The following is a 15437-nucleotide window of genomic DNA, read 5'->3' as shown; positions in this document are numbered from 1 at the left end:
AGGACATATTCCCAGTTTCTGAAGCTTGTCAAATCCACTCAGCTCACTACTGCTGTGACCTTTTATATAGGCCAAAATTTTATTCCCTGGTATGTGTTTGATGTTACATGTATACCAGTGGAGTGAAATAAAAGAACTAGATTAAAGGATGAAAAAAGCCGGAGAGCAGCAGAACTTTTGAGAACTGAAAAAATAAATCATCCACAAGCATGAGTGTTACCAAGGCATGTGGCTTGACAAGTCTGTTATAATCCTTTGAAGAAAAAGAAACAAAACTAGGATGATCATCCTCATCGCAGTTTAGAAAAATGAATGTACGTTGGGAAAGACCATGTAGCAAAGAACAAAGCAGGTGGTAGCAGGAATGCTTTGCATATTGTAGCGTGGAGGTAAAACTGAACATGTTGCTGAGAAGTGAATGACATTTCTACTTCTTTGAAGCAGCCATGCTTGCTTTCGTTTTTGTAAGAGCTACGTGGAAAGTCATTCCCTATTGTCAGCAAAATATGAGGTCTGATTAGCAGTACAAGATTTCTATGAAGTTTTCAAGTTGTTGCAAAACGTCCACATGCCATGCTTTGCTTTGCTTTTGGGCAGGTGGGTGTTTTACCTGATGCCTGTGAGCATGGTGCTGTGAACTGAAAGTTGTCTGTGCAGCTTTGAATTCAGCAGTAGAATGACATTAGTAGAACTGCCTAAAGTAGGAAGGTTTTTCTGTTTCATTCCCTTCCCCTCTGGGCTGTAATGATGCTCATTAGCTGGCCATTCAGACCCTTGAGGCAATGAGATGGGAGGGCTTTTTTTTCGGCTGAACCCCTTTGTGCCATAAACTGACTGCTCCTGGAGAATATAAGCTGGCTTCACTGGTGGTCCAGGTCCATTGGTTTCACTGGAGTTAGACCACAGGTAAATTTTGGCCTCTCTGTAGTCAAAGCAACCACAGCAGCAAAGTCTAAGGATGCCTGTAGGTATTTGAGGGCTTGCAAGGCTGGCACGTGCTTGGCTTTAGCTGTGCTCATTGCGAGAGACGTGAGGGAAACAGAAACTTCTGAAGTTTAGTTAACGTTAGCATGAAACGCTAGCAGGAGTCATGAACTGGAAGTCAAAGACGCAGGAGTTTCCATTAAATGAGCTGGGCTCTAATCCGTGCGTGTGGATGTCACGTCCCTGCTGGTGACTGGGTTCCTCTTGCTTAAGAGATGTAATTGCAGTTGCCCTTCTTAGTGACCCATCAAGGGAGCAGAAATAAAGTACACGAAACTAAAGTATCATCAGGTCACACGAAGCAATATCTAGTTTCGAATGCAGTGGCAGAAACTACGTCCCCACAAGAAGGAAACATAATTCTCCACATTCAATGGGTGGTAGGTTGGTAGTTTTTTTCCCCCATGGCATTTTAAATCCAGCATAATAATTAGATTCTCAGTTTCAGTACAGAGGATTGTCTCTTTTAAAATGTGTTGTGCTCTCCTGGTCTAGTAACTATATAGAAATGTCAGCTGGAATTGATAATGAAGGCAAAATTTGGGAAAAGCAATAGGATGTGTTGCTGCTATTGATCAAAGGCTACAGGGCTGGTTTTAAACACTTACTCTCTTTGATCTTTTTTTTTCTATCGATTGAACACAGTAGATAAACAACTGTCTGTGTAGCATGAGCATTTATTGTGGCTTTTAAGCTGACTAAGGACAGCTTTGAATTAAATATGAGAGTTGAAATGATGGTTTTCTAATAAGTGCAGTGTATCAAGACTTTGCAGTGGTGTTATAGTTTCATTTAAACACAGGGGAAGGAAATTAAATACTGACATTCTTTTTCTTTCATATTTGAAAAGAAGATAAAAATTACGAAATTGATTACGGGGGAGGCAAAGGCTTTTTTCTTTTTAAATATAGTTATTTAGTGCTGTCAAACTGCTGTCTTGTCTTGGCAATTTCAGATAAATTTGTGTAAGTTACTCAAATGCCTTAAAATGCAAGATACAAATGGATGTTAGGTGAGTTTCTGCAATCGGTTCCAATGAAATTAATAGAAAGCTTTCCACAGACTTTTTAATGACTTGGATGGGGCCCTGGGCAGTCATCGGTGATGCCTCAGAAAGGTCAGGATCGATTTCCTGGCATCCTCTTAGTCTCTAAGGAGGCTCTTTGCATTTCTCTGGGAGACACAGTGATATTGCTGTTCCTCTTGCTTTATAATTCTCTGTGTTTATATTCTGCTACCTAACATGCAAAGCTTCTCAGGGTAACAGAGGGAAGATGAAAAATGCTGCTTTGGGGGGAAGTTGCTCATATCTTAAATGCCTAAAATAGTCATTCTGAGTAATGTCAAGCTTTCTTCCCTTCCTCTTCTCCCCATCCTACCCCTTGTCTGGAAGGGATTCTGCATTTGGTTTCAGTATTGCACTGCTCTTATCTTTCCTTATTGATTGTGGTGGGGAAATAAGTGCAAATCGAAGCAGCCTTCTGCATCGCAGTGTGGAGAGCAAGTTGTGTCGTGTTTAAAGCAGCGCTGCTCCACCCTTGTCCAGCAAAACACGTCTCAGGGGATTTGACCCTTTGGATTCCTGCTTTTTAAAAAATACCTGAATATCTGAACAGGCCTGAATGAATTATTCTCTGGCCCATGGTTTTGCTGGGTTTCAAACACCGTGTTTGAAAATGCGTCTTTTTATTTTTAACAAGTTAATGGTTGTGCTTGAAGTGCTGCACCCCTTCCAACAGGATTATAAATGCACCCCAAAAATACAAGACTTCAAGAGAAGGAAGTCTTGGGATGAGGAACAGGGAGAACTTTTCATAATTCTGACATTAAAAAAGTAATAATCCCTGTGCTTTCTTTTCTGTTGAACTATTTCACCTGCCCCCCTTGCCAATAGGAAAAAAAAAATGTCATGGAAAATTTCTTCAGGTGAAACACAGATACCTAGGGTCTCCTGAATTCACTGTCATGCTTTTCCTTAATTTCAGGATACCGGGGTTGGGAAATCAAGCATTGTTTGTCGATTCGTCCAGGACCACTTTGATCACAATATTAGTCCTACTATTGGGTAAGTACCCTGCATAATATCATTTTTCTTATACAGACACTGCCCTCAGCTGAGCTACTTTCTCTTCTCCTTACTTTCAAGGCTCTGAACACTGCATATATTTTTTTTTCTCTACTTTGCCAACCTCATTGAACCCTTTAGTCTCATGTTACCTGCTTAGAGAGCCTGGGGCTGCCCAAACCAGCTCTGCTCTGCTCTCCCTGTTCTGGGAACCCAACGTGGGCTCCAATTTACTTCATGGCCATGTGTTCTCTGATGGAGAGGCTGTCAGAGCTGTGCCTTGTTTCTCATGTGAGTGATGTCTCTTGAAATCACCTCTTTGCTGGAGCTGCCCAGGACCTCTACCAACCTGTGTTGTGCATGGCCATGGCTTCCAGGTCTTGTGTTCCTTTCACCCTTTGCACAGGCCAGTGTATGGTATAATACATGTTAAACACATATGTCTCTCTCTATATATATATTAATATAGAGAGAGAACCTATATGTATATGAGCTGACAATGGGTGAATGCCACATGTTTTATTGTTTACTTTCCATGCAGCAGAACAATTGGGAAACCTGTAAGTAAAGGCTTGTTGCTTTGGTTTTCACAGAAAGAAGACTTGAGGCTAAAATCTGGTATTTTTTGTGTTTGTGTAAACATGTAGATACTTCAGATTTCCATGAACACAAAGGAACAGAAAAAGAACCTCGTAATTTATTTTTTTTTTCCCCTGCAAGTTCCTAGTGAGCCCATAACACCTAAATAATCCCATGAATTATTTTTTTTTTTACTGCTCCCTTTCTAATTTATCACATTTTTCTTCCCCTGTCTTACACCCATCTTAGGTCTCTTACTCATCAAGAATTTCCCATGGGAGATGATGCTTTGATCACAGGAGTTTAGGATTAAAATTACTTTAGTTCCAAGTGGTCAATGAGGTATCAAATTTAATCCTTGGAGTTTAACAACCCAAACAGGCTATGATCTGCACAATGACCAGGACATCCTATGGCTGAGTGGTGACAGAAGAATGATGGCAAACCCTTAATGTTCCTAAGTTGTCCATGCTGTCAGGCTAGACCATGATATTGACAGTGCCTGTTCCCAGGTGTGGATGTGCTTTCATCTAAGTTTAGGATTGTCCTTGTTTTGAAAAAGACAGGATAATGCAATTTAAACAAAGTATAATTAACGCCTGCTCTTTAGAAAAACTGACAGGCTTCTTCATTTCAGACCATCAAAAGCATACTAGTCCTGTAGCTGATTTTAATTCCTTTTTTTTTTTTTTTTCTTTTTCTTTTAATATTCTAGGGACAAATCTGCCAAATCCAGCAGTGCCTGGAAAAAAATTGAAAATTCTTGAACTTTTATGGGGAGAGGAATTGAATATATGATGTTCACAAAGGAGTAACTTGGGTGGAAAGGCTGACCTTTCTTGTGTGTTACAGCTGTTTTAAATCTGCTCTGAAAGATGGGTAATTTTTTTGAGTGCTGTTCGGAGGGCTGCAAGATTTCTTTCAAACCTCTGTGTTTGAATGCAGAGGAACTTTTTGAAGTTCCAGGGCAATATTGGACTCCCACTTGTAATGAATAGAGAAAAATAGGCAGAGAGAAGGGAACCAAGCAAGCACATAATGAGTAACATTACTGACTGAAGGACACTTGTTGGCAGTGAAGAAATTGATGGAAACTTGAGTGGTTCTTCGCTTCTGTGTCATCATCAGCGTTTTTCCCAAGTAGTTGTTGTTGCCAAGTAAACGTCTTCTGCTCAAATGGGGAAAAAATCCTTTAATTTTCATAATTGTGATAACAGAGGAAAAATATTTTTCTATTTGAGGATTAAATTGTGAAGGCTAGTTTGCATGCAGATGATAGTACTTGTCTGTGTAGGATGACTATGTCAATAAGTCTTTTGTTGTCATTATTTTTTCAGAATTAATCTAGTTTTAAATATACAGTCCTTGAAATCTACAGTAGCTGCTGAGGCTCTGAAGTTCCTGTTTTTGGAACAGTGAAGTGTTGCTTAATGCTTCAAGTAGATGCATTAAGCTGAAAGCACCCACCCTGAAAATAACCAAAGAAAATGCTGCTTTTTGTTTATTTGTTTGCTTATTATTTTTGCTTATTATTTGTTTGCTTGCCTTACTTAATATTTTTGTATGCAATGCAGCATTGTTAGATTCATGCAGTTTGCAGATGGCTGTAGAGAAGAACTCTTGTACATCATTCTCAGATGTTTTGATCAGTCATATGTCCTTGATATAATTTGGTGCTTTTGTTATGACAGTGCATTGTATCAAATGCATCTTTATGAGCTGGGAAAAAAAAAAAAGTTTTCACAACAGAAATTGCTCAGCAGTGTCCAGATAGCATAAGGGAAAAAAATCTACCAGAGTTTGGCAGTTTCTCCTAGCCAGTTTTCAGTTCAAATGCTCTAATGTAGAAAAAGCCTAAAAAGTTATTTCCGAATAGAAGTTACACTATGAAACCATAGGCAAATCACATTTCCTACAAAAAAATAAAAGAAGCGACAAAGTTTTCTTCATCTGTGTTGACAGGGGGAAGAACTTTATTTCAATTTATTTACTCTGTGCATTTCAGCAGGTGACTTGTCTGTTCCCTACTGATCAAAGTGACCATCCTCCTAGATTTAATTGAAAATCCATGTATTTGTTGCCTGGTATGATGCTGACTGACATATTCTCAGGTCTGTATCACCAAGAAGATGGAGACAGGTGGTAGCAGCATCTGAGCATGAGTGGCAGGAGCGTTTGTGTTCCTGTGCCTGTGCACATGAGCCCTTTGAGCTGCAGAGGTTTTTCACTTTTTGTAGGCATTTTATCCAGGTTTTGGTGGTTCCCTATATGTAGTCTATCCCAGCAGAACTGGTTAGGATCTGTAGTTTCCTTTTTTTTTTTTTTTTTTTTTAAATCAATGTCACTCATGTAAAGAATTTATGCTGCTTCCTTCTTTTAACCATAAATGAGATCCCCCTACTCTTCTTTTCAGAGCATCCTTCATGACTAAAACTGTGCCTTGTGGGAATGAGCTTCATAAATTTCTGATCTGGGATACAGCTGGTCAGGAGCGGGTGAGTATTAACTGTGCAGTACATCTTGGTCTCTTACAATGCATTTGCTCACTTAAAAACAAAAACAAACAAACAAAAAAACCACACAACGTTTTTCATCTTAAGAAGACTTTGCAAGTGTAAATCTGCTGAATTTTTTGTAAGGCTCTGTGAAGTGGGTGGTTGGCAGTCACTGTTAAACAGGTTCCCATTTCTCAGCTGGGGAAAATGCAGAAGCAGGCTGACAGTACAACTGACCTAAAAGAAAAGCTGGCCGTGGATTTCAGCTCTAGTTTCACAATGGAGCTGTGCCTTAGCTTGCAGATGTTACCTGTGCCCACACCGTGATCATTAAGGGCAGCTGTGTAAGTTATTGGCCACTTTCTTTGCCACAGCTTGGGCTGTGCCTGAAGGCTGGGCAATTCTCCTGTTGTTTCCCCAGGGTTATGTGTGGCAGCTTTCATTTACACTGGAAAGCAACTTGGCTAAGCTGGTGGTGACTCCAAGACTGTCCGGAGCTGGGACATTGAATGTAGGCACAAGCTGTGTCTGCTGGTGTTGGTTTTGAAATTAGTACTGGCAAACTGAACCATGTAGGGTTTGTTTCTTGATTTTATTTATTTTTTCTTAATTTTCCCCAAGTGGGTTAAGTGAATTGCTCAAATTAAATAGCTTTTCCTTTGGCTTTTCAAAAAAGCCATAATGGAAATCACGGGCAATCGTTCATATTGATTGTATACACGCCTGTTTGGTCATTTGTTTCTTTTAAGAGGTTTAATGGCAGTGGTGTTCTGCAACAGGCTGACTGTAGAGTTCTCTTAATCTATGCCTACATTTATGTTGAGAAATATATTAAAAAAAAAAAAAAAAAAAAGGAAAAATCCATGCACATGTTTTAAAGCATCTTTAAAACTTGCTGTTAAATTACACTGCTCCTGTTCTTAGAAAAAAGCAGCTACGCTCATGGTAGGGTGGGGCAAAATTAGATGCTTATACAGACTGCACTGTCTGTCCTGCTGCATCCTGCTGCGTTCTCCAAACCTCGCGTGTGAATTGCAGACAATAAAGAATGTTGCTGTTAAGTGCAGGAAATACTCATGCTTTTCTTTACAATGTGCAGCATAACATAAAGCGGGCCTGCTGAAATCTGTTGACTCTTAGCAATTTGGCATGTTATTTATGATGGGAACAGAGATATTTTAAAACATTCATGAAATACAGCATCATCCCTTCCCTTGAACCTTTTTTGTTCCATTTCTGAATGGCCTGGAGCTGAAGAAGACTGTGTGTGGGGTTTCAGTTGGTCAGAGATAGCAAAGGTTCATTTGCTTTCCCATGGTTTGCTTCTCCTTGCTTATTCTTTCCCCTTCCTCTCTCCACTGCCCTACTCCGCCTTTTTTTTTTTTTTTCCTCCTTTGTAGCTTTTTGGCACATAATCATAGAATCACAGAATATCCTAAGTTGGAAAGGACACACATGGATCATCATCCAACTCCTGACTACACACAAGACTAACGAAAAACTAAATCATATGTCTGAGAGTGTTGTCCAAATGCTTCTTGAACTCTGGCAGGCTCAGTGCTATCACCACTACTCTGAGGAGCCTGTCCCAGTGCCTGAGCACCCTCTGGGTGCAGACCCTTTCCCTAACACCCATCCTGACCCTCCCCTGTCCCAGCCCCATGCCGTTCCCTCGGGTCCTGTCGCTGTCCCGAGAGAGCAGAGCTCAGCGCCTGCCCCTCCGCTCCCCTCGTGAGGGAGCTGCAGGCAGCCATGAGGCCTCCCCTCAGCCTGCTCTGCTCGGGGCTGAACAAACCAAAGGACATCTCCTCATACATTTTCCCCTCCAGACCTTTCACCATCTTTGTAGCCCTCCTTTGGACACTCTAACATTTTTATGTCCTTTTTATGTTGTGGTGCCCGAAACTACACACAGCACTTGAAGGGAAGCTGCACTCAGACAAAGTAGAGCAGGACAGTCCCTTCCCTAAATCTGTTAGCAATGCTATTCCTGATGCACCCCAGGACATGGTTGGCCCTCCTGGCTGCCAGGGCATGCTGCTGGCTTGTGTTCAGCTTGCTGTCGATCAAAACCCCCAGATCCCTTTCTTTGTGGCTGCTCTCTAGAGTCTGTACACACAGCCAAGGTTGCCCCATCCCAGGTGCAGAATCCAGCACTTGTTCTTGTTGAACTTCATATTGTCGGTGATTGCCCAGCTTCTATTTTGCATCTCTGCAAGGCCTCTCTGCCCCAGAGTGTCAACCACTCCTCCTAACTTAGTGTCATTTGCAAACTTAGAATGTACTTGAGTCCTGCATCCAGATCATTTATAAAAAACATCAAAGAGAACTGGCCCTAAAATGGAGCCCTGTGGAACCCCATTAGTGACTGGCCACCAGCCTAATGTCACCCCATTTACCATCACCCTTTGAGCTCAGCCCATCAGCTAATTGTTCACCCATCATGTTATGTACTTTATATAGAACTCTGTCTCTGAGATGTAGGTATAAATGTGAATCTATTTTCCTGCATAATCTTAAGACTCTCAAAGCATGTTAGGAGTATTAGTTTTGTAAAGTAGGTGAGTATTAATAAGCATTATTTAGGAAGCTGAATGATAACTCATTTGAGGCAGGAAATCTGTGACTGAGCTTTGACTCTTGGATACAAAATCTGTCCTTTATGCCCCCCTCCCTCCCCTTTTAAGCTCATCATTTTCCAAACATCTGCTTTCCTTTCCTTTTTCTAGCAGTGATGAGCAGTGGCAACCACAAATATGGCTAAATTATTCAGAATATGATACATATAAGTTATGTTAATGGTTTTCATGTGTAATAATGAATTATAACATCCCTAGGCCGGGGTCCTAAAGGGAGCCTAGGGATCTTTTTCTTCTGTATTTCCACAATGCATTTCCAGTCCTTTGGACTCTTGTAATCTGGGGTGATAAATGATGTTGATGATTGTTGAACACTGTCTACCAAGTCAGCTGAGTTTCTCAAGATGAGGTTGATGTTGTTCCAGGTGGTTCTCTGCCCTGGAACATCCCCATTTTATGGGTAAACGCATTGTGCCTCTCAGTAGCTTATTGATTTTAATTTCTATTTGGGACTGTCATTACGTTGTCTTCATCATGTTGCTCCTTCTGATCATGCTATTCAAGAAAGCATGACTTCATGCTATCTATCCTCTGAACAACAGCGATGGCCCAAAGCTTGCAACCTACCCCAAACTCTGGGCCTGCTGCTGTTTTTGTAGTGTGTTAATGAATGCATTCTAAATGCTGTTTCTGCTTTGAGAAATACAACTTAGAATACGTTTGTAAGCAGACTAACAACTGTTGTCCTTTCCTTGTTCTCTTTGGTTTTGTTGAGTCTTTATGTTCCAGTGATAAAGTCTGGGAGTTTTGTCAGTGCTTCTACTGTCAATACTGCTGATAACTCCATTTAGGACTTCCTGCTCTTTCAGCATTGGGTTAATTTGGCTTTGTTCTTCTAAATGCCAGGCCAGGCACAGGACATGCATGTGCTTATTCTGGAGCTGGGGGACCGTGTACTTCCCCAGCTGTGCCAGCTATTGCTGTGTCTGCATGCTGTGTGCCTCCTGGTCCCCCTCAGCAAGCTAAGAGAACCTGGAAATTCATGGGACTTTTTCTGAAGAGTCACACACAGGATGGTGAGGAAGCAAAGGAGAGAGAGAAGCAAGCTGGAGGCACTCAGCACCCCCTTGAGGCATTAAATCAACTTTCAGATACCCATTTGTAGCTTTTCAAGCCTTTGGAAACATTGGTCACTACTGGTTTTGAAAGCTTGTAGTAATGCTTAGGTGTTATTGAAGAAACTGAGTATACAGACCAGCCAGCCAGAGCTTGGTTGTAGAGAGCAGATAACTTCTGATTGGTGTGGATATTAGATACACTATTTTCATTTCTTTTGTGTCAGGAGACTTGGAATTGTAGGCAGAGCCAAGAAGTAACTAAAATTGCCATTTCATGGGAGATAATAAGCAGCTGTCACTTCTGCACAATGACAACAATGCACCAGAAAATGGAGATGAAAAGCTTTTCTATCGCAGTGTTGGTGGCAGAGGATGCTCAGCACGCTTCTTGGAGGAGAGCTGGGGAGAGGGACGTGGCTTTCCAGCAGTGTTTGCTGTGGAGAACATATGTTGTAGTTGATGACAAAAGGAGAAAGCTTGTTAATCCTTTTATCTTGTTTCTTCTTTTGCCTTTCTTGGGTAGGCAAAGCGTTAAACTGGCAGCATGCTTAACAAAATCCCTCTGCTTTTCTGTGTCTCTGCAGACCCAGTTGTGCGATGTTGGTTTGTTTTCAGATGAGCTCACTTTATTCTGTTTTTCAGACTGTCACCTTCCCTCCACCCAGCCTGTTTTCCAAATCTCCCTTTCTGCCCATCTTACATTTTTTTTTTTCCCCATCAGCTTTAAATTGTTGCTGTGGACTTCAGGACTTAAATTCATGGCAATTATGTTATTGTTAGCAAAGACTCCCTTCCCTAAGAACAATCTCTTCACAAGTTAGCTAATGATGTTTTTATTAGCATATATTTTGGTTCATGATGCCCTAAGTAGCTTCTAATTACAATGCTTTGTCTGAATACCTTGGGTGGCTGCCAGCTTTCCATTTTGCCAGCTGAGGAATATTGTAGCAAATACTTAGGGAGCCTGAGGGCCATGTTTCTAGGGCAGAAAAATTTATCTTTGTCCTTTTTAAGTTTACTCTTTTTTTTTTTTTTTCCCTTTAACTGTTCATTGATGTGGTACTTAGGGACATAATTTATTGGTGGTTGGGCAATAGTTGGACCAGATGATCTTGGAGGTCTTTTCTAGCATTAATTATTTTATGATTTCCCAGGAAAAGATTGGCAAAGATATCTGTAGCATTTCATAGTCATCTCTTTTCTGGGTGACAGTAGTTGTTCTGGTGATTCGAAGACAAGGTGTGTAAATGTTCCTTGATGGGAGGGCTTTTTTGCCTCATTTATCCTAAGCTGGATCCTAGATGTTGGAGCTAAACAGAAGTAGTGAATTTCTGCTCTTTAATGGGTAGAGGAGGCAGGGTACCTTAATGTTGGTACCACAAAGCCATGAGAAACTGGTTCAAATGTAAAATCTGGCTGCAACCTAAGATGACTTCTTTCCAGAAACAAAACCTTGTGACTCAGCATGGTGCTGGAGCTGTCCAGTCTGTGTGGACTCAGTCTCAAATGAGAACAGGTCAATGGTTACTAGCACATCATGCCTTGCCAACATAATTACCAAGCTTTTTCTAAATTCCCACTAAAATCCTACTGCCCTGAGAGGAGGTAACAGCATGTGTCAATGGCTCGAGCTGCTTCTGCAGTGAAGACGTCTGAATTTTGCTCTACAGTTGTACTTAGGTGATTGTGATGGTAGCCTACAGCTATGTTGTGAGGTCCTTTCCTACACATGATGAAAGGACATCCCCACAGTGAGCTACTACCAGTGTGCTATGAAGGTCAACGGGTGATTTGGTAGCGCGTGTTCATGGGGGCACAAGTGGCATTGGACCTAGTGAGTGAATATGTTTATTTTCCTGTTTTTAGGGTGAGCATTAAACAAGGTAAGTCATTGTATGCTAACATGTTTCTTAAGCTTCAATGAACTTGCAGCATGTGTAGTTTGAGCCCTGGTTTAGGCGTGGTGTCTTTTACATGTGTGTTTAGTGACTGGAAACTGTGGAAAGGCTCAGCACAGGTCACTTTTGTGATGTTGCAAAGGTTTATTTTCTGCTTATTTAAAATATTTTCAAATAGATAACCTTAAAATGTTGGCATTTTTCCCTCCTCGCTTCAGGAATTCTTACATCTTTGAGAAGAATGCTCATTCTCTTATGTAAATCATCATCAATTGAACTAGCAAAAATACATATAGATCAGAGACAGATCTTCCCTGATTTAATAAGCTTGCAAATTCTGAGATTTCCTATATATCCTTACAGGAGTGATATTTGACTGTTCTTTCCCTTTTTTTTTTTTTTTTTTTTCTTCTGACCTTCATGAAACACTGATATAAGAAAACGCATACATTTTAAAGCTTCCTTAGAACTAGAATCACAGTCTTGAATCATGGCAGCAAACACTATTCAAGGTTATAAAATGCTAAATCGTATCTGATAGTGGCATTCATGCATAACATTTTTCCATTCACTCTTTGCCAGCTGAGAATGTCAGGAATTTTTTGTCCCTTCCTTGGCTGCTGCTTGTGTGAGAAGCTTATGTTTCGGGATAATCTGTTTGACACTTCTGGTTTATTGCCTTTGCTTCTCTCCACACCCTGTATTATTATTATTTATTTTTTGGGGGGGCTGCCATGCCTTGAAGATGATAAAAAGAGGCATGAAATGCCTAGACTTGGGCAAGTAGAGGCTCCCAGGCTGTGGTATATGTGCTGTTAATGGCACACAGACCTCTGCAATGAGCTCGTGCTATGCACCTCAAGAGCAGCTGAGGGGTTTGGTCTTGGCCACTGAGAGGCTATGTAAGTAGTCTGAGAGCAGCTTCTCAGAAATGAGAATGAAATCTAGCTAAATGACTGCACCAGTCAGGAAGCAAGTCTTGTGCTGATATGCACCTGCAGGTGCTTGAAAAGGCACCATGTGGAAAATACTCTTTGAATTCAGTGCTTGATGTGAGGAGGTGTGCAGTACTCTCTGAGTACTGCTCTGCTTCTGCCTGTGCTGTGCATCCTTACCCTTCCTGGATATGAGCGTAGGCAAAATTGTAATGCTTCAGCAGCAAGAACAAGTGATGCTCTTTACAGTCCAGTATGGTAACAACAATCCAATTGAGGGGTTGTGGGTGTTTTCTATTTTTTTTTTTTTATTATTATTTTTTTCTTTTTGGCTATAGAGTTTGGAGGAGACAGGCTGGTGTGGCAGAGAGCCAGTGCTGGGGTGTAGCGCTGCAGGATGGTGCAAAGAGCTGCAGACATGAATTAGTGTTCCCTGGTGTGCCTGGCAGACTGAATGAACCCAAGCTGTCTTCAGCAGGATTTGTTAGCCTCTTTATAAGTAGGCAGGAGTGGCAGTTCTTATTTTTATATTAATTTGGCCTCTCTTTTGCTTTCTGAACTAATATTACACAAGACATGGTTGAGAGACTTTCACTACCACAACTTGGGTGTGATTTATGTTGTGCTCCCTTGAATTTGTTTATCTCTTCTAATTATTCTGATATGGCTATTTTGTGTGGTTTTCTTCTTCCCCATTCTGTGCAGTTAGTACAGAGGACATGTAAAAGGTGTTACCTAAAACCAAGGATACCCTTCAGTGACAGGATACATGGGAAATGGAAAGCAAAGGAACTTCCACAAAAAAAGTTGATGAGCTTCTAAATAAATGGCGAATTCCTTAATAGCTGATTGTTTCTATTTTTCTGCCCTTTGCATGGGTGAAGCTTCTGTTGACTTCATCGAGATGGCCAGATCTAAGATGGCAGATGGCTTGCAAAATCCCCAAATGCTCCTGGAATCAACCAGAGCAGCTCTGGGTTATGCTGAACTTGCATTTGCACCACTTAAGAGTGGATTTGTCCTCAGTGGCACGGGGCTGTACAGCTGAGAGGGTTGTGCTGTCTTTAGTCAGATTCTGAGAGAAAAACGGGAAAGGAAATTTCATAAGTCACGTGTGGCCTCACAACCCCTTCCTTAGAGGCAGCAATGGCAAGCCACAAGTGCGAAGGGAACACGTGGGTAGAGGAGTGTGCTCTGAAGCCAGTTTTCAAACATTTGTGTGAAAGAGTCATTGAGACTGCATGAAGCTACACAGGTCATTAGTTTTGTTCTTTGGTATGGTAAAATATGTTCCTTGTTTATATTTTGAATAGCCCTTTTAGCCTGGATGTAGCTGTTGAAATGAAAGGTGGTATGCCCCTGAAACTTAACTGTTGCATTGGATGGGGTGGTGGCCTCAGCCTTACAGGTTGAAACCAAACCCTACAAAAGCAAAACAGGCTAATGGTGAACATGGGTTGGTATTCCCTGCCTGCTACCTTAAGGCTCTGCACAAAACGGCATGGTTTTTGTGGCTGCTGCATGAGAGGTACAGGACTGCTGAATTTCCGTATTGGGTGAGCTGCTCACGATGGTTTACACATTACACAGAGAGGAGGTATTCTCAGTGCCCAGAAGGGACACCAGGTGGCAGGCTGTTAGATCCTGCCTTCTTGCACTTACCTTATCTTCTGACCAAAAGAGCCTGGTTTGCCAGACTGGCAAAGCAAAAGCTAACAGACTGTTCTGTATCGATCTTTCAGCTAAAGACATGCGCTGATGCTTAAATTTTAGTTATTCAAGCTAGGAAGTCAGAAGTCTGGTAATTGCCAAAATGATATCATCCTTGTAGGAGCAGCGTGGAAAAAAACTGAATGACTTTATGTTGAATCTTGGTCAACTTTTGAAAGAGGTTAAGTGATGTGGTTATTTCTGACAGGGGGAGCTGGTAGATCCTGGCCTGTATCAGGACCAGGAGGTGATCGTCCCCCTGTACTCTGCTCTGGTGAGGCCGCAACTCGAGTGCTGTGTTCAGCTTTGGGCCCCTCAGTACAAGAAGGACACTGAGGTGCTGGAGTGTGTCCAGAGAAGGGCTATGAAGCTGGTGAGTGGTCTGGAGCACAAGTCCTGTAAGAAGCGGCTGAAGGAACTGGGGTTGTTTAGTCTGGGGAAGAGAAGGCTCAGGGGAGACTTCATTGCTCTCTACAGCTACCTGAAGGGAAGGTGTGGGGAGCTGGGCGTCAGCCTCATCTCACAGGTAACTACTGATAGGACAAGAGGGAAGGGCTTCAAGTTGTGCCAGGGGAGGTTCAGGTTGGAAATGAGGAGCCATTTCTCCTCAGAAAGAGCAGTCAGGCACTGGGACGGGTTGCCCAGGGAGGTGGTGGAGTCACTGTCTCTGGGGATGTTCAAGGAAAGGTTGGACGTGGTGCTTGGGGATATGGTTTAGTGGGTGACATTGGTAACAGAGTGATGGTTGGACCAGATGGTCTTGAAGGTCTCTTCCAACCCCAATGATTCTGTGATTCTCTCACTGTTTGGCTGCTCCTGTTTGTAGGTTATATAGGGGCTGACTCCTCATTAAGTTTGGGGTGGCAGTGAAGGGGGAATGGGCTATCAAAGGGGAAGATGCATAGGGCAGAGCTGTGGCTGCCTACCCAGCCTTCAGGTAGCCCTTCTTAAGAAGCAGAGCTGTCTTCATGCCAAGTCTTGAACTGCTCCTGTTTCTCCTAATCTTCTTGGGAATTTCTGGATACAGAAATACTGAGCTATAAAATCGAGGTTATAGACACTGTACTTTTCTAA

At 41.9% G+C, this 15437-nt stretch overlaps 1 protein-coding gene across 1 annotated transcript in view; it reads left to right on the top strand.

Annotated features, from left to right (window-relative positions):
• The window catches only part of RAB31 (RAB31, member RAS oncogene family), a 62966-nt gene that overhangs the window by 22013 nt on the left and 25516 nt on the right, over positions 1-15437 (top strand). The window contains exons 2-3 of the mRNA XM_084507840.1: positions 2970-3049; positions 6042-6123. Of these exons, the coding sequence (XP_084363966.1) occupies positions 2970-3049; positions 6042-6123 (162 nt within the window). The remainder of the gene's footprint in view (positions 1-2969; positions 3050-6041; positions 6124-15437) is intronic.

This window comes from Aythya ferina (assembly GCF_964211825.1).
Source record: "Aythya ferina genome assembly, chromosome: 2".
Lineage (NCBI taxonomy): Eukaryota > Metazoa > Chordata > Aves > Anseriformes > Anatidae > Aythya > Aythya ferina.
This window is presented reverse-complemented; position numbering and strand designations above follow the sequence as displayed.